Here is a 19,960-nt window from a genome sequence, read left to right on the forward strand (position 1 = left end):
CTCGGTTATAATCTTAGATAGGTAGGACATACTTTTACAAAAGGTAAAAAATATTTTAAAAATAAATTAGAAATTAAACAAACACAAACCAAGACACAACCTAATTAGACGATCACAAAATTTAAAATGACTACGTTACTCCCGCCATCTTTGATTTTAATAGACAAACAAGACAGTTTCAAAACAAGCCTTATTTAGTAAAAAATATTATTTTTATGTGCATTGAATATTTTTTTTTGGTTATGGAATTAACAATGTGATTAATGCTTTGTAATGATTATGATACTCTCGTCAACGCTTAGTTATAATTTTGGCAGTTATTTCGAGATATGTTCAGTGAAGGTATTACCTATATGTCAACATGAACTAAATAAAAATTATAATGAGATTGCGAGTTAAGCTCAGAAGTTTTTAAAATTTATTAAAGTGGTAAATATCGAGACTTGATCAAATCTTCATTTGCAGTTGAGAAATAAATAAATAAAATTAGAGTGTCAGTAACAATATAAAAAAAAAAAAACAGTTTTTTACTGAGTGCATATGGCCATGTACATGTACCAAAACATAAAAAAAAACTGTCTATTTGTTCTAGCTAAACTCTGAAACGGTTAGACCGATTTTACCGGGACTTTCAGCGTAACCACTTCACGATTATATAGACACAATAGTTAAACAATTGGTGTGTATCACATACTAGCTTCTGCCAGCGGTTTCACCCGCATCCCGTGGGAACCCCTGCACGAACCCGCATAAAAAGTAGCCTATAGCCTTTCTCGATAAATGGGCTATCTAACACTGAAAGAAATTTTCAAATCGGACCAGTAGTTCCTGAGATTAGCGCGTTCAAACAAACAAACAAACTCTTCAGCTTTATAATATTAGTATAGATGACTCATGGGACAGGGAAGTTATTAAGCTACTTTCTATTCTCCATTAAGTCTCCCCGGGTCATTTATGCCCACTTGTCTGCCACAAAAGTGGGCTTAACTTCAAGATGGTTTGTCCAGCGGTGGGCTGGTTGGTTCTAGTCGGGCAGCCAATGCTGGGTCTGCCATAGAAGACAATAGTAGCCGTTATGGGTGTTGGTTGAGCTGGATGACTGAAAAAAAAAAAAAAAATTAATTACAAACAACATTTTTATTTAGAAAATTGAATAGAAAGAAAAAAAAACGTTGCAAAAAAAACATAAAAATATGCTTATTTTTGTAGTCAGATTCTACTTAGCGATGGCTAAAAAACATCCAGATTAAACTATTACAAAAATAATCGCATTAAATTGTTTTATGAAAATGTCGCAGACAATGAGACAATTTTTAGAGACTATAAATAGGCATCTCCACTCTAGAACTCGTTTACCCCAACGGTTATCGGTTCTTCGGCTAATATGGCTAGCCCACTGCCACTTCAGCTTGCTGATTCGGTCGATCGATCTCAGTGGCGTGCACTTGAAGAGGCCTATGTCCAGCAGTGGACTGCTATAGGCTGATGATGATGATGATGATAAATAGGCATTACGACCGGGTCAAACAAGTTTCTATGATTTGTCACAAGTATGCCAAAAGACAAGTTTTTTTTTTGTTTTATCACAAAATATAAAAAGAATAATACCTATGTAGAATATACTTAAGCTAGCGACGTTACAGATGTTTAAAATATGTAATTTCAACGAATTATTTTAAACCGTAAAGAAAAAAAAAACTAATTTGCAAGAGTTTTAACAACAAAACTAAACCTAGTACTTTACAATTTGTCTATACTCACATGTGGAGTATATCTCTGCAACAGCGGTCGGTATCCGTGCCCGAACGTGGCGATCATTGGAGCCTCCTCCGCCTTGTGGGGGTGCAGGGGGATTATTACTCGCACCTAGAGGGGAAAAACACAGCTTTACTACAACAAACTTAAACATCTGTCTAAAAAAAGTTTGGCTGCGAAACAGACCTTATTTAATCGACATAATCTGGCATGTTTTTTGACAAGTGTTCAACAGACGTTCAAAAGTTTTAGACAGTGTTTTAGTACACTATTATCTAATTTAATATTATAAAGCTGAAGAATTTGTTTATTAGCTTGCTTGAACGTCGATTTTATTTTTTTCAATCATTCTTTCAGTAAAAGTAGTTAGCCTTGGCCCATGTACCTAACTAGCAAGGTTGTAGGCTACTGTATATATTATATGTATATGTATTTTATCCGGATGCACGAAGTAGTTCCCACTTCATTCACCACTACCAGGCTGTCATTTGAACATCTTTGGCAGTCGTTACGGGTAGTCAGAAGCCAGTAAGTCTGACAACCAGTCTTACTCAGATTATTGGGTTGCCCAGGTTACTGGGTCGAGGAGAACAAATAGGCAGTCGCTCCTTGTGGCACGCTGGTACTCAGCTGCATCCGGTTAGACTGGAAGCCGACCCCAACATAGTTGGGAAAAGGCTCGGGAGCTGATGATGATACTCACATCTTCCTCATAAGGTCTGAACACGGTCAGAGGCCGCAGTGAGGTAGCGTCGGCCACGATCACGCAGCCCCACGCCGTGCCTATGTACAGCTCGCCTCTCAGAGCACAGAGGGCTGTCACCTGCAAACAAAATATTAAGATTTTCAATAATGTCTCAGTAGCCCATTTTAGTAAGCACTAAATTAATGAAAAAAATCTTGCTGCGGCATTTTCGCGTTTCGGGTTACCGCGGCCCCCAATAAAAGTCTATGCACCCACAGCGAGAGGGATCATTTGATGATATCCCGCCAAAAAAGGGGTAGTATTAGGGAGTAAATAATGGAGTATACTGATAGAGAGTACCCATACGGGTTTAAATAGAGGTGGTAAATAAGAAAGTACATAAAGGAGTATGTAAAGAGAGTACATAATGGAGTAAATAGGGCGAGTACATAGTTCACAATACAAAAGTGTCAAAATTGAACCCATGGACGAAGGAACGACGAGCGGAGATGCCATGAAGACGGTAAGTTCTAAAAAGTAAAGGTATGAGGGCAGAGCTAGTTCGTTACTCATCCAACTCGCCCCCGCATGTTGTCGCGCTACTTTCTTAGGGTATTTTCCGTCATTTGGTTCTCAATGGCATTAAACTGAAGGTCAATCAAAAAATGAATTTTGCTGCGGGATTGTTCGCGCTAGTTACCGTGGCGCCTGCACATGAAGGACTCCAGAAGGAACATGGTGGGATTTAGCTCACGCTGCACTAGTACATAGGAGAGTATATAGGCATGTACATAGAGAGAACACATAGGTGGAGTGCATAGGGGTAGTCCATAAGAGAATACTTAAGAAAGTATATAAGGGAGCAGATATGGCAGCACATAAGTTCCTCGTTCCCCTCGCATCCGCATATTGGTGACGCTACTATCTTAGGAAATTCTTCGCTAGTCATTTTGTTCCCCATGCTACACTTACCCGACACTTGTCCTCCGTGAGATGCTCATCCAAGGCTATGGACTGCAGGCTCTCGGAGCAGGGCACCAGCTTGCTGCAGTCCAGCCTCGCGCACTGCTGCTTGCAGCCCACCGACCACTGGTATACGCACACTCCTGGAAGGAGGAGGTGCTTTGAAGAGCTACACACTTACCCGACACTTGTCCTCCGTGAGATGCTCATCCAAGGCTATGGACTGCAGGCTCTCGGAGCAGGGCACCAGCTTGCTGCAGTCCAGCCTCGCGCACTGCTGCTTGCAGCCCACCGACCACTGGTATACGCACACTCCTGGAAGGAGGAGGTGCTTTGAAGAGCTACACACTTACCCGACACTTGTCCTCCGTGAGATGCTCATCCAAGGCTATGGACTGCAGGCTCTCGGAGCAGGGCACCAGCTTGCTGCAGTCCAGCCTCGCGCACTGCTGCTTGCAGCCCACCGACCACTGGTATACGCACACTCCTGGAAGAGGAGTAGGTAAGAGACCGTCAATCATTCACTTGCTATGGCCGCGAGATTATTTTTTACTTAATCTATTGTTCAGTCTACCATTCAATGTATCCTTCAATCTATAATTCAATGCGACGTTCAATCTATCGTTCCATCAGTCGTTCAGTCTATCGTTCAATCTTTCGTGTTGAATCTATCGGTCAATCAATCGTTCAATTTATTGTTCAATCTATCGTTCATTCTATCGTTCAATCTACCACTCCTTCATTCAATCTGTCATTCGATCAGTCAATCACCCAAACAATCTATCCAAAGATCGGTGACAATCTTGCATCTTGCATAGTGGTATTCAGCTGCATCCAGTTAGACTGGAAGCCGACTCCAACATAGTAGCCTAGCACACCTGTGTCATGTGTCTGCGCAAATGCTCGTGCACTTTAATATGTCCTGCGCAGTTAGCTAATCTTGAGAGTGTCTTGCCGGTTCTTCTCCATGAGACCAACTCTTTGGAACCGTGCAACTACTTTGAAGTTTCGAAAGAGCTTTTATAGGCCTATTTGTAATGCTACTGCTCCATCTGCGTTAACGTTAACGTTAATGTCAATGGCCAACTACACGTTACTTAGGGCATTAAAAATGCGTGTTGGCTACACTTAAACCGACACCCGAGTTATCGCTTAACGTTTAATGCTATTAATAATGCCATTAAAACGTTGGCCACATCTGTGTAACGCCAAAATTTTAAGCGTTAAGACGCAGATGGAGCAGGAGCATAATAAAAAAAAAATTACTTTGACATGACTTTGAAAAAAAATGGACTTTGATCTTTTTACATGAGAACAGCCGCCGTCACCGAAACCGGTCTTTCTTCCTTTCTCCCACTCACCTGGATCGTAGTAGACCATGACAAACGGCTGGTCTTCAGGTGCAGCCATGAGGGTGACCCTTGGCTCCGGTGCCAGCACGTCGGCTGCACAGACTCCGCCCGCTCCCACCGCGTATGAGCAAAGACCAGCGCCGCCCGCCCAAACCTCCCAACTGGGGGGGAAATTATATTTGGATTGTTTTTAAGAATTTGAAATGCGTACCACTTTCACAGCAAACACCGGGAACTATTAAACTTCTTTTATTTTAAGCTCAAGGGTTCCTTTCATGACTTGTTACTGTTACAGCCTTTGTATCGTCCCACGGCTGGATTTCAGACTAGACATATAGTCCAGGTTTCCTTAAGATGTTTTCCTTCACCTTTTAATCAGCCATTGGTACCCAAGATATAAATAATAAGAGGAGTACATAAGAGAGAACATGAAAGAGTATATTATAAGAGGAGTACATAAAGGGAGTACGTAAGAGAAGTACGTAAGAGGAGTACATAAGGAGAGTAAATAAGAGGAGTACATTCGGTCGTTTCACTCGTCTCCAAAATCGCAACCTTACAAATGCAATAACATTTTTTGACTTCCTTAATTAAGGTAATGGAGTCGTGGTGGCCTAGTGGGTAAAGAACCAACCTCTCGAGTATGAAGGTGTGTGGGTTCGATTCCAGTTCAGGCAAGTACCAATGCAACTTTTCTAAGTTTGTATGTACTTTCTGAGTATATCTTAGACACCAATGGCTGATAAAAAGGTGAAGGGAAACATCTTGAGGAAACCTGGACTATAATATAAGCCTGAAATCACCAACTCGCATTGAGCAAGCGTGGTGAGTAATGCTCAATCCTTCTCCGTGTGAGAGGAGGCCGCAGCCCAGGCAAAAAAAAGGCTGTAACAGTATATTAATACCTTCTGTATTAAAATATCGTAAACGAAATCGCGAGTAAAAGACAGTATTCACAGCATCAGTAAAAAAATCTACTTACCCATGTGGCGAAGGCACAGCAGCTAAGCAGCACAGCTCAGTAGCAGTTCCCAGCTCAGTGAGCACGAAGCTACCTTCAGCTTCAGGCCTTTTCGAAGTCACCAGGAACAGCCTGCAAGTGGAAATAGAGGCCTGAAGAATTCTTATGGCATAAGGGACGAGCTCGTGCTCGGAGGAAATGTGTGTCACTATGTATGTCAATGCGTATGTCAGTGTGTATGTCAGGGTGTATGTCTGTGTATCAGTGTGTATGTCAGTATGTATGTCAGTGTGTATTTCAGCATGTGTGTCAGTGTGTATTTCAGTCTGTATGTCAATGTGTATGTCAGTGTGTATGTCAGTGTGTACGTCAGTGTGTATGTCACTGTGTACATCAGTGTCTACGTCACTATGTATGTCAGTGTGTATGTCACTGTTTATGTCAGTGTGTATGTCAGTGTGTATGTGAGTGTGTATGTCATATGTATGTCAGTGAGTTACCTGCCTATGCTGAGCGCGACGGCGACGCGCTGCAGGCCGGGCAGCGCGTGCAGGGCTGCGATACCGGACGGGGCTCCACCTACTGCCTCCTGCACTCGTACACACCATACGAGAGCACAGCTTGAAGCCCTGGACAAGACATGCAAACAGGTTATGATGTGTGCTAAAATTATTATGGCTTTTATGGCTTATCCTAACTAATATTATAAATGTGAAAGTAACTCTGTCTGTCTGTCTGTCTGTCTTTTCTTCACGCCTAAACTACTGAACCGATTTGTGTGAAATTTGGTACAGACATAGTTTGGAACATGAGAAAGGACATAGGATAGTTTTTATTTCAAAAAAATATAAAAATAAAAAATAAAATTTATTCCGGACATATAGCGCCATCTATTGGTCAAACCAAAAATATGCCGGAAGTCACTATATCATGCCAACGAAGTCGCGGGCAAAAGCTAGTTCAGCCATAAAATAAAGTGCTTGCGGCACTAATTTTACATTCAGCCCCTATTGCTGGTCCTCGCGCTGCCGGCAATGATTCCCTAAATACTGCTGTGGCAGGGTCAACGGATATGTGTGTTTACATACTGCCCTTCCTCTCATTTCACTTTCAAGTTCCGGCAATAGCAGACGTTGAAATTTTTGCAGCCTCCGCGCTGTGTCTTTTAGCGATACATAATTATGTGCGTCAGTTAAAAATAAATCAAATGAAAAAAAAAGAAAAGACTTCGAAGAAGGTGGTGGATGATATCTATTCATCGTAATAGAACTTTATAAGTACCTAACAACCTGCTAAAGATAATATTTTATTGAGCTTGAGCAGAATGTAAATATAACCTACGGCTGAGCAGCGCGAGTGGCATTAAGCAGTGGCATGAGAAGTATACGTTTACATACTCGTCCTGTCCACTTCCCTGCTCACTACAGCTGAATGTAAATGAGGCATAATAACCGCATAAACAACCACTGTCACAATCATCTGACTAAGAAGCTCTGTGGACAATGATGCCGTCAACTCACAAGTAACATTCTTTCTAGCCATGTCGACTTTCACACAATTCATCTATGGTTTCTTAGGTCGTCAATTCCTCACAACATGACTTTCATTCCTCCGCATCACATGCACTTATCCAAGTTGTAAAAAAGGTTGTACACTCACGAGTAAACAGAGATCCTGCCGGCTGAGTCTCCGAGCCACATCTTGTTGCCGACGCGACACATTGCAGTCACCATCACAGGCTCAGCTTTATCTATGAAACATTGAGTGTTCTTATTAATGAACGTAGGAATAAGAAAGGAATATGCAGACATTTTCATCGATTTATATTTGAATTGGCCGTTTTCCCGCGGTTTCACTCGCGTCCTGGGACAACTTCTGCCCGTACCCGGCCAAAATATAGCTTATGTTTACTCGGGGATAGTCTTAAATGCTCAAACTGAAAAAACTGCTCAAAAGAATGCGAAAAAGTGCAAAAGATTTTTTCAAATTGGTTCTGAGGTTTCAGAGCCTTTGGGGCACAAAGAAGAGACAAAAAGAACCCTGATAGAATATTATTACATACTAGCATTTTTCCCGCGGTTTCACTCGCGTCCCGTGGAATTTCTGCCCCTACCGGGACAAAATACAGCCTATGTTACTCGGGAAGAATGTATATGTATACTATTTTCAGGATTTCATTATTTAACGTTACTCGTTGTATATTGTAAGTCTAAAACCAACTTACCTCCCCAGCTCCCAGCTACTTACCCGGTGGAACTCTGATGGTATGATGGTGCGTGAAGTTGGTAGCTGTGGTGAGCAGCGTGTGAGCTCGCTCCGGCTCCCCGCCGCCGTACCACAGCTCCCAGCCCGGGATACCTTCCTCTGTAGCGGGAAGGGAATGTCAATATAAACTACTTACCCGGTGGAACTCTGATGGTATGATGGTGCGTGAAGTTGGTAGCTGTGGTGAGCAGCGTGTGAGCTCCCAGCCCGCGATGCTTTCCTCTGTAGGGGGAAGGGAATGTCGATATAAACTACTTACCCGGTGGAACTCTGATGGTATGATGGTGCGTGAAGTTGGTAGCTGTGGTGAGTAGTGTGTGAGCTCGCTCCGGCTCCCCGCCGCCGTACCACAGCTCCCAGCCCGGGATACCTTCCTCTGTAGCGGGAAGGGAATGTCAATATAAACTACTTACCCGGTGGAACTCTGATGGTATGATGGTGCGTGAAGTTGGTAGCTGTGGTGAGTAGTGTGTGAGCTCGCTCCGGCTCCCCGCCGCCGTACCACAGCTCCCAGCCCGGGATGCCTTCCTCTGGGGAAAGAAAGAGAGTATTTAAAGGTTAGGCAGATGACTGTTTGACTGTGATGACTGTGGCAAGTTTAAAGTCACTCAGCGGGCTATGGAAAGAGCTATGCTCGGCATTTCTCTGAGGGATCGCATCAGAAATGAGGTAATCCGTCAGAGAACCAAGGTCATCGACATAGCCCACCGAATCAGCAAGCTGAAGTGGCAGTGGGCTGGCCATATTAGCCGAAGAACCGATAACCGTTGGGGTAAACGAGTTCTAGAGTGGAGACCACGCCTCGGCAAACGTAGTGTAGGACGTCCTCAGGCACGGTGGAGTGATGACTTGCGCAAGGCGGCTGGCAGGAGCTGGATGCGAGAAGCCGAAAATCGATCTCAGGGGCGTGCACTTGGAGAGACACATAAACGACGCCGCTCCCATCGACAAAAATTCAAATATTATTTTGCTTCTTCTCGTACACACATACACACACACATACATTTACACACACACGCATATATAGCCACACAGACACACACTCACACACAGATACACCCTCACACACACACACACACACCCTCACACACACACACACACACACACACCCTCACACACACACACACACACACAAACACATGTACACAGACACACAAACTCGTGTCTCTCTATAATCTAACAGTGATCCACCTACCATTGACCCCAATGACCGGCTGAGCAGCGGCCGCGGCGGCATGCCTGGCGGCAGCGGCGTCGGCCAGGGCGGCGTACTCCGGCGCGGCCGCCACCGACACGAGCGCGGCGGCCGAGGGGCGCAGCTCCGGCGCTCCCGACCAGCAGCGACGCATCGTTTCTAGGATGCTGCAGGGGTATTCTAGATCCTGGGAAAGAGGGCGGTTTATTCAGTAATAAATAGGACCATTTGAAAAGGAATTGATGAATGTATAAAAATTGACAAAATAAGTTAGTAAACGATGGAGATACGGGCCCCCAAACATAAACAAAAATGAAACCTTTGAACCCTACTTCTTTTTGAGAAGAGAAATCAACGAAAGAGGCTATACGTTACTTACCCTTTCACGTTTATAAAATCTGTAGGATTTATTAAAACTACCCGGGGAACATAAATTCCGTCAGCGGTTCTTCAAAAATATTCTGATAATTCTCAAAATTAATTGCTTAATTTGCTTTATTATCATTCCATTTGTTATACAGGTGGTACATACATATTAAAATGTAGACAAAATAAAGAACCCAGAGTAAAAAGATAAAAAAATATACGGTAGCTTAGGTACTTAAGTATATTCTATTGTATCAAACATACTTTTACAAAACAATTTATCATGCGTGTGAGTTTTATGATAACTTACCCGTGGTGACAGCGAAGGTCTGGCTCCATCTAACACAGCTTCTTTCACAGCCTCATGACCTTCAAACGGCTGCCGAACGGTCACTATCTCGTATAGTAACATCCCGTATGAGAAGCAGTCCACCTGGAAAGAAACAATGATAAATCATAGGATGATAAGCATATTTTTATATGAAATATTTGGAAATGTAACATTTTGTTAATTATTATTATTTTTAGCCCATAATGTCCCACAGCTGGGCAAAGGCCACCTCATCTAGCTTCCACACTTCTCGATCTTTCGACCGAGTTCACCAGTCTCGACGATAGATGCAATCATATTTTTAATTTTTCTACGAAATATTTGGAAATGTAATTTTATGAAATTTTTTTTTTTTTGAAAACGCTCTAAAAATGCAAGTTTATGAGATAATAGTGTTTAAATAAATAGATAAAAGCTTCATGCAGCTTTATAATCTAAATATTTTTATCTTCTATGCTGAAATTATATAAAGTATAAACATACAATATATGCGAAGAGGATATAGACAGGCATTATTTTAACCGGGCAAGGGAAGTAGTAAGGGTGAAACCATAGTGAACAGGTAGTTCTACATAACTTGCTAGCTTTCTTTCGAAGTTCTGTGGAAACTACTACTACACCCACCTGGATAAAAATTGGCCTGTAACCTTGATAAACAATTTGTCAAATCAGTCGAGCCGCTCCCCTGAGATTACCGCGTTCAAACAAACTACCTCCCCAGCTTTATAATATCAACTTTAGTACTAACTATAGATAAAGACATACCTTCTCATTATATTCCTCTTCGCCATTATACCTCATGATCTCCGGCGCCATGAATCCTTCGGTGCCGCCAAAACCTTTGGTGCCGGACGGTGGCGCGAGACGGCTTATACCTGGTGGTGAAGGAATTGGAACTTTATGTTCAGGGGTTAAGAGTCGGATTTACTGTAGCGTGTATTTAGTGGGTTGTGGGCATGTGAGTCTAATTTAGTTGTAACGTCACAGTTATTTATTACTTTTTAGGTACTGCCTTATGCACCCCCTTGTGTACTCAGTGATGTCCTAACCATATTTATTTACTTAATTAGAACGGCTGCAGGCCAGTTACGCTAATTATCACACTGACTGAGATTTTCTTCCGTTCATAGGCAAAAATGTCACAATCTGTACCGTCCAAGAGAACGTTGAGTGCGGCAAGTGACCTCGGAACAGGTGAATTTGCACGCGCCACAGTGCGATAAGCGGTATTTTTCCCCCACGTACCAGCTTATATACTCTTCTGTGTACTGTCCTTAAATAACTTATGTACTCGCTTCTATACTTCATTATACTCCTATGTACTTGCTATTATTGGCTCTATACTTCAACAACTTCCCTCCCCAATGTATTTACTCCACCTGTATACTCCCTCATGTACTCTGCGTACTCCTTGACATAGTTAAAGCAGTCTATATATTATTCTGATTCTGATATACAAGCTATATTATTTTTCATCCAGCAATGGTTTTCGCGTAAAATATGAACAATATGAACATACATCTATCAACACATACAAACTTTCACGTATATAATTAGAAATAGAATACTGACCATAATCTCCCAACTTCACATGTACGTTGAGAGGTCCACTCGTCAGATCTTCTCCCGGCTTAGGCATCTTCCATACCAGCACATTTTCAGACTACAACAAACAAATATACTTAATACTCTATTTGCCATGTGCCCTGAAACTTGCTCACGGGAGCACCTAATGAGCGCATCCGGCCGTGCTCTCGCTGTGGCGGCATATTGGGCTGACAAAGTGTAGTCTCACTATAAATAAAAAAAATAAATAAAATGTCATTTATTTCAGGCAAATTCACCCATATCAGAAATTCACACAAACAATATTAATAATTAACTTATACATACAATCAAACAATATTAATAAATCAATTATACATCACAATTACAAAATTAAAATAAAATGAAATAAAATAAAATAAAATGAAATAAAATGAAATAAAATGAAATAAAATGAAATAAAATACAATAAAATAAAATGAAATAAAATTAAAATATTCTGTTTGGCATTCGCACAGTTACATGCCTGTCAGAACAGTGTTTTATGAAAGGGCAGTCTAGCCTATCCCCGATCATCGCCAAAATAGTGTTGGCACTGGCCCGCACTCTGCGCACTAGGGATGCCGCGCGTTTGCGCATAGTAGCTTGAAAGCCATCGGTGCGCGATTCTGTGAACATACCCGAGGCGCTACAGTATCGGGGCAATCCCACAACTGCCCTGAATGCATTATTGTATTGGACGCGGATGGCACTGTAGTCTCTGCTAGTATAGTGCGCCCACAGACTGCACGTGTACAGCGAAGTACAGTACGCTCTGAAGAGTGTCACTTTGACCTCGCGTGAGCACCTCGCAAATCTGCGAGCGACCATATTCGCTTTAACAGACAATGCCCTCCGCTCCCTTTCCATGTCAGCATGATCTCCAAGACTAACAGTTACGATATGCCCAAGGTATTTAAACTGTTTAACTCGTTCCAGAGCAACACCGCTAAGTTTCACAGGAGGTATGTTTACTGGGCATCTCGCACCCGCTGTCTCAAAGATCATATACTGACTTTTTTTAACATTGTACATTAAACCATGACCACAGGCATATTCCTCACAAGTCTGTATTAACTTTCTCAGTCCACAGATTGATGCACTCAGCAGCACCATGTCGTCCGCATAACTGAGATTATTTACACAAACACCATCAATGTGACAACCAACATGTTGACTACTGAGTGCAACAATCAGACCGTTAATGTACACATTAAATAGGGTCGGAGATGTTAAGCCACCTTGCCTGACGCCGCACTCAAGCTGGTACGAATCCGACATTACCCCCGCCCATCTGACATTATTGGTCTGCTGAGCATACCAGTATTGGAACACGCTGACGAGTTCTAGTGGCACATTTATGCTTTTCAGCTTATCCCACAGCAACCTATACTCCACACGGTCAAATGCCTTTGACAGGTCGAGGAAGCACGCGTACACTGGGGTTTTACGATTTGTATAGTTCTTGAGCGATTTGTATTGTACTATAAGACATTTCATCAACACGACAAGAAGAAGACTGCATTTGTTACTCAAATAAAAATATTGGCGAACAATTTTTGACCGCAACGCTGGTACATAAAAGGCTTAAGAAGGAACATAGTAGGTTTTAGTCAGTAAGAGTCTGACACTCCCTGGAGTCTGTAGAGACTCTAGAGATCTATATTTATGTACAGCTTTGTTTATGGAAAATTATGAAATGACCGCTCCAGTTGTGGGTGCAGAGTGAGGGATTGTCGAACTCTTACTGACTAAAACCACCATGTTCCTTCTTAAGCCCTTTATGTACCAGCGCTACGGTAACTCTTTCAAAAAATACCACAATTTTCTTAATTACCTTAAGATCCCGATACACGACGCGTCTCGCATGCAGGTACTCTAGCGCCCGCGCCACTTGTAGCGCGAGTGATGCATGCGCTGTGTGATGCATGTAACCTGCGCATGTGCCTCAACATGCGCAAGCTACTTGCACCGTGTATATGTTACCTTAAGATCCCGATACACGACGCGTCTCGCATGCAGGTACTCTAGCGCCCGCGCCACTTGTAGCGCGAGTGATGCATGCGCTGTGTGATGCATGTAACCTGCGCATGTGCCTCAACATGCGCAAGCTACTTGCACCGTGTATATGTTACCTTAAGATCCCGATACACGACGCGTCTCGCATGCAGGTACTCTAGCGCCCGCGCCACTTGTAGCGCGAGTGATGCATGCGCTGTGTGATGCATGTAACCTGCGCATGTGCCTCAACATGCGCAAGCTACTTGCACCGTGTATATGTTACCTTAAGATCCCGATACACGACGCGTCTCGCATGCAGGTACTCTAGCGCCCGCGCCACTTGCAGCGCGAGTGATGCATGCGCTGTGTGATGCATGTAACCTGCGCATGTGCCTCAACATGCGCAAGCTACTTGCACCGTGTATATGTTACCTTAAGATCCCGATACACGACGCGTCTCGCATGCAGGTACTCTAGCGCCCGCGCCACTTGCAGCGCGAGTGATGCATGCGCTGTGTGATGCATGTAACCTGCGCATGTGCCTCAACATGCGCAAGCTACTTGCACCGTGTATATGTTACCTTAAGATCCCGATACACGACGCGTCTCGCATGCAGGTACTCTAGCGCCCGCGCCACTTGCAGCGCGAGTGATGCATGCGCTGTGTGATGCATGTAACCTGCGCATGTGCCTCAACATGCGCAAGCTACTTGCACCGTGTATATGTTACCTTAAGATCCCGATACACGACGCGTCTCGCATGCAGGTACTCTAGCGCCCGCGCCACTTGCAGCGCGAGTGATGCATGCGCTGTGTGATGCATGTAACCTGCGCATGTGCCTCAACATGCGCAAGCTACTTGCACCGTGTATATGTTACCTTAAGATCCCGATACACGACGCGTCTCGCATGCAGGTACTCTAGCGCCCGCGCCACTTGCAGCGCGAGTGATGCATGCGCTGTGTGATGCATGTAACCTGCGCATGTGCCTCAACATGCGCAAGCTACTTGCACCGTGTATATGTTACCTTAAGATCCCGATACACGACGCGTCTCGCATGCAGGTACTCTAGCGCCCGCGCCACTTGCAGCGCGAGTGATGCATGCGCTGTGTGATGCATGTAACCTGCGCATGTGCCTCAACATGCGCAAGCTACTTGCACCGTGTATATGTTACCTTAAGATCCCGATACACGACGCGTCTCGCATGCAGGTACTCTAGCGCCCGCGCCACTTGCAGCGCGAGTGATGCATGCGCTGTGTGATGCATGTAACCTGCGCATGTGCCTCAACATGCGCAAGCTACTTGCACCGTGTATATGTTACCTTAAGATCCCGATACACGACGCGTCTCGCATGCAGGTACTCTAGCGCCCGCGCCACTTGCAGCGCGAGTGCCCGCGCGACGGTCACGCGGAGGCGGGCGCCGCACTCGCGGTAGCTGCGGAGCACGCTGTCTAGTGCTCCCTGGACAACAAAAAAGATAAGAAAATATTATAAAATTGGAATCCACATACAGTAAAAATATCACAATAAAATACAAGGCGAATCCACACATTGCAGATATAGTTCTCGCCAAGCAGTATGTCGTCAAAATAAATTATTGTGCAAGTCAGAAACTATTCATATCATGGAATTCTTTCCTAACATTCCATATTTTTATCATTGACAATCAATCCAATGAGTAACACGTGAAATGCTAGTAAAGAATTGAGTATTGTGAGTTTAGTGACTACTTTCTAAAAAATAAAAGATAAAGATAAAGGATAAAGATAAAAGATAAAGATAAAAGATAAAGATAAAGATAAAAGAAAAAGATAAAGATAAAAGATAAAGATACAAGATATAGGATAAATATGTAAGATAAAGATAAAAATTACAGACATTCAAGACATTTATTAAAAGTAGGCATCATCAGCATCATCACTTTTTGAGGCACTTTTCGACGCTGACATCAGTACTTTTTGAAAGTGATATTTACAAAAGACAAACCATATTGGGTACCATATTGATAAAATTGGGTGACACTCTTAAGTATATCAACCGTGTACGGTGCACGTACATGAATTTTTAAAAATACACTTATTGCAATAAATAAGTTAGCTAGTAGGCTCGTGCATTTGCACTTTGGACGCAACCTACATTTGGCAGTGCATTGACACTAACATATTGCATTCTTCGATGCAAATTATGTATCGTAATTTTATTATATTTTAGTGTTCAATTAGACGTGGTTTGAATCGGACAACTTGCATTTTTATTTAGATTCATCCCGTCGGGCATTCAGTGACATCATTTTGCACTCCATATTGACATTCCACATTTAAGTGACAATTTGCACTACATTTGCATTGACAATACTTATGTAAGGGAGCCCCCTTACATAGTTTTTTGGTCCTTCGAGCCGGATTACGAATTGATGGCATATTAGAGGGTAATTCACAGGACTATTACGACGAGTTCTGCCGACATGAAAATGCGTTCATAAACATAAAACGGGCGCTGAATACGAAATTAAACACTTCCCTACATCAACAGCAAACATTGCCAAAAATTGACATTCCTATCTTTAACGGCAACTATGCTTTATGGCCTACTTTTATGGATCTTTACGTAGAAGCGATTCATAATAATCCTACCATTGCAAAAACCCAAAAAATGCAGCATCTAAAGGGTAGACTTCGCGGTGAAGCGGAAAAGCTCGTGCAGCATTTACACATAGCACCCGAAAATTATGACACGTGTTGGGAAATTTTGAACCATAGATACAATAATAAGTTCCTGTTGTTTACCAAAAATTTCCAGGCATTTATGCGTCAACCTAATTTGCAAAAACAATCGGCGTTCGACCTCAAGCGGTTATATGACACTACCAACGAAACCATAAACGCGATACATAATTTGGGCGTGGATACAAGCTCATGGGATCCAATGCTAGTTTACGTGTTATGCGAGAAATTAGACTCCGAAACGTATTCGGAGTACATGCAATCCAGGTCGGATCCGCGCGAGATACCGACATACAATCATTTCATGGATTTCGTCGAAAATAAGTTTATGGCATTGGAACCACTGCACAGGAAAAAGCCAGAAAACGTCGATAAACCTGCATCAAAACCATATTTTAAGACGCCACATTCGTTCGTAAGAAATTCCAAGTCACAACCCAATAAAAGTTCAGCGAACTACTCTCGAAATTTCCATTTGTCAAACGCTGGACAATTCAGCAAGATTATTTGTCCATTGTGCAATACGAATCATGCATTATTTCAATGTTCTAAATTCGCTGATATGCTGAGTCCGGAAAAAATGGCATTTATAGAAAACAATAAAATATGCAAAAATTGTTTGTATGTGCATACTAAGGGTTACTGTGCATCACAGAAAAGATGCAGAGATTGCAACGAACAACATAACACACTTCTGCACAGTGATATTGTGAAGTCAGCGCAAACGCCCTTAGCAACACAAACAGCACCGAAACCGTCGACATCGACTTCAACGAGGTCAAATAAGAGTCTGCAAAACAACTTCGCATCAAATAATGATGATGAAATATGACTGCCGACAGCATTATTGCAAGTAGCCACAGCTGAGGGTGACTACGTTACACTAAGGGCTCTAGTGGATCAAGGCTCACAAATTACTTTGATAACGGAGAATGCAGCTCAAAGATTGGGCATAAAGCGTCAACAGATGAGTGCAAACATAAGCGGCATCGGTACGTTATCCAACAGGAGCAAAGGAAAGGTCCGTCTGTCATGCAAATCCCTATATAACGACTTTCAGTTTACAACGGAAGCGTTAATCATGACACGAGTAGTAAACAACCTACCTAACGTCACATTTGTTAAGAAACCTTGGGCTCATGTGACAGACATCACACTAGCCGACCCAGATTACAACTTATCTAGGCCTATTGACATACTTCTGGATGCACACGTATTCTCCGAAATACTTATGAATGGCTTGGTCAAAGGGGAAGCTAATGAACCCATGGCGCAACAAACTCGGTTGGGATGGATATTGTCTGGCAACGTCACAAAAACATTTAATTGCAACGTCGTAGTTAATGAAGTGAGCGACCTGTCAAAATACTGGGAAGTGGAAGACATCAATGGAGATGCATGCAATTCTATGACGTCAGAGGAACGCTATTGTGAGGAGTTCTACACTGCAACTACCAAGCGGTTAAGTGATGGTAGATATGCGGTTCGGTTGCCAATGAAGCCTAATTTTAATCAGTTACTGGGCAAGTCAAAGCCACGAGCTGTAGCACAGTTTATGCAATTAGAAAAGAGATTAGGCAGAGATGACAAACTATCAGATAGTTACATCAAATTTATGAAGGAGTACCTAGAAATGGGACATATGAAAGAGAGCAGACCGGGCTGCAACACGGAATGCTATTTACCGCATCATGGAGTCCTAAAACTGGACTCAGTGACAACAAAATTGAGGGTGGTTTTTAACGCCTCTCAAAAAACTGACACAGGATACAGTCTGAATGACTTGATGGAGTGTGGCCCTAAGCTTCATCAAGATCTATTGACCCTATTATTAGGTTGGCGACTATACAAGTACGTGTTTACTGCAGATTGTGAGAAGATGTACCGCATGATCAGTGTCCAGGATGAAGACCAACACCTGCAAAAGATCCTGTGGAGGGACTCCAATCAGGACCCTTTAAAGGAGTTCCAATTATGCACAGTGACTTATGGCACCAAGGCAGCACCATTTCTAGCTCTTCGAACGCTGAAACAGCTTGCAGACGATGATGCACAAAGATATCCATTGGCAGCTGATGTCATTGCTAATGAGATGTTCGTTGACGACGTCCTAAGTGGCAGCAACTCCATCGAACGAGCACAAGAACTGCAAAAGCAACTCATTGACATGCTGAGTGGAGCGGGATTTACACTACGGAAGTGGTCAAGCAATGTCCCGACGCTGATTGAAAGCTTATCTTCGTCAGATCTTAATCAAACGACAATGCATTTTACAAACGATGGAATGACAAAGGCTTTGGGGGTCCAGTGGAATCCTACAACGGACACATTTTCATTTACAAACAAAATACAACCTGACAACAACAAACGAGTAACAAAAAGAAAGCTACTATCTGAAATCTCAAAAATTTTCGATCCACTGGGCTGGCTGACGCCTTTCACAGTAAAAGCAAAGCTGCTATTTCAAAGCGTCTGGTTATCGGGATGCGAATGGGATGAAACTTTACCTGACAGCGTACAAGAAGAATGGAAGCAATTTACGAGCGATTTACACAACATTACCGAATATCAAATACCAAGGTGGCTGGGAGATACAACAAAATCGTTCCAAGTACATGGGTTCTGCGATGCGTCCGAAAAGGCCTACGCATGCGCTATATACTTGGTGACAACAAATGACAAAGACGAGCCTGTGACTAGACTCATCGCTGCAAAATCGAGATTATCGCCTATCAACAAAAAATTGACTCTACCGCGACTCGAATTATGTGGAGCGCTACTACTATCTCGACTTATGAAAAAAGTCTTGATGGCCTTTAAATGGAACAACGTACACAAAAATACATATGCCTGGACAGACTCCATGATTGTACTAGGTTGGCTGCACGGGGACGTCGCAAAATGGAAGTCGTTCGTCAGCAACAGAGTACAGCAAGTGCATGACGTGATTCCAAAACAGCACTGGAGCTATGTCAAGTCCGAGGAAAATGCTGCAGATTGTGCATCACGCGGAATCAGTTGTTCCCAACTATTGCAACATTCTTTGTGGTGGCAAGGTCCCTACTGGATGAAAAATTACAATGAAGATACTTTTGACAAAATTGCAATTACACCGACAACATGCGAGTCAAAACAAAAACAAATGCAAACGTATGTTGTGAAATGTGAGCCGTCTACAACCGTAATTGAGTTATTAGACAGACACAGCGATTTGAGTCATATTACAAGAGTCATTGCCTGGATGAAACGTTTCATAAACAGCTGTTCGAAACCTGACACTCATCGTACTACCGCTTACTTGACATCGACAGAACTACAAAACGCCGAAAACCTGATAATGAAACATATTCAATTGCATGCCTTCCATGACGAGATTATGAAATTGAGAGAAAACAAAGGTTTGAGCACAAAAAGTAATATTTTAAGTTTAAATCCATATCTTGACAAACATGACATTCTACGAGTAGGTGGAAGGTTGAGTAACTCAAACTTACCCGAAGACGCTAAACATCCAATTCTACTGCCACATAACCATAAACTGACGGAGTTATTAATTTGGCAAGCTCACAGAAGAACATTGCACGGAGGTCCTAAGTTAACCTTGACACATCTACGACAAAGAGTTTGGATCGTAGGAGGACATCGCGCCGTCAAAAGGGTCTTACATAAATGCGTAACATGTCGCCGATTTAAGGCTAAACAACCGAATCAGATTATGGCTGATCTACCGGAGCCGAGAGTGACAGTATCTCGCCCTTTTACACATACGGGGG

At 42.9% G+C, this 19,960-nt stretch overlaps 3 protein-coding genes across 3 annotated transcripts in view; all 3 read right to left on the minus strand.

Annotated features, from left to right (window-relative positions):
• Positions 1-921: 921 nt before the first annotated feature.
• On the minus strand, positions 922-3,613 carry LOC124643906 (leucine-rich repeat serine/threonine-protein kinase 1-like). The gene is made up of 5 exons (XM_047183031.1): positions 3,592-3,613; positions 3,413-3,546; positions 2,459-2,578; positions 1,762-1,866; positions 922-1,099 (listed from the first exon to the last, which is right to left on the minus strand). Exons 1-5 carry the CDS (start codon positions 3,611-3,613, stop codon positions 1,025-1,027), a joined length of 456 nt encoding a protein of 151 aa, XP_047038987.1. The 3' UTR covers positions 922-1,024.
• A 131-nt stretch (positions 3,614-3,744) lies between these two features.
• On the minus strand, positions 3,745-8,500 carry LOC124644347. The gene is made up of 6 exons (XM_047183658.1): positions 8,395-8,500; positions 7,376-7,466; positions 6,217-6,345; positions 5,738-5,848; positions 4,765-4,916; positions 3,745-3,890 (listed from the first exon to the last, which is right to left on the minus strand). Exons 2-6 carry the CDS (start codon positions 7,447-7,449, stop codon positions 3,745-3,747), a joined length of 612 nt encoding a protein of 203 aa, XP_047039614.1. The 5' UTR covers positions 7,450-7,466; positions 8,395-8,500.
• Positions 8,501-13,662: 5,162 nt separating this feature from the next.
• Positions 13,663-19,960, minus strand: part of LOC124644344 (leucine-rich repeat serine/threonine-protein kinase 1-like) — a 93,158-nt gene continuing 86,860 nt past the window's right edge. Inside the window, exon 44 of the mRNA XM_047183656.1 lies at positions 13,663-14,925. Within this exon, the coding sequence (XP_047039612.1) occupies positions 14,761-14,925 (165 nt within the window). The 3' untranslated portion in view covers positions 13,663-14,760. The remainder of the gene's footprint in view (positions 14,926-19,960) is intronic.

Source organism: Helicoverpa zea, chromosome 29 (assembly GCF_022581195.2).
Source record: "Helicoverpa zea isolate HzStark_Cry1AcR chromosome 29, ilHelZeax1.1, whole genome shotgun sequence".
In the NCBI taxonomy this organism is placed as follows: domain Eukaryota; kingdom Metazoa; phylum Arthropoda; class Insecta; order Lepidoptera; family Noctuidae; genus Helicoverpa; species Helicoverpa zea.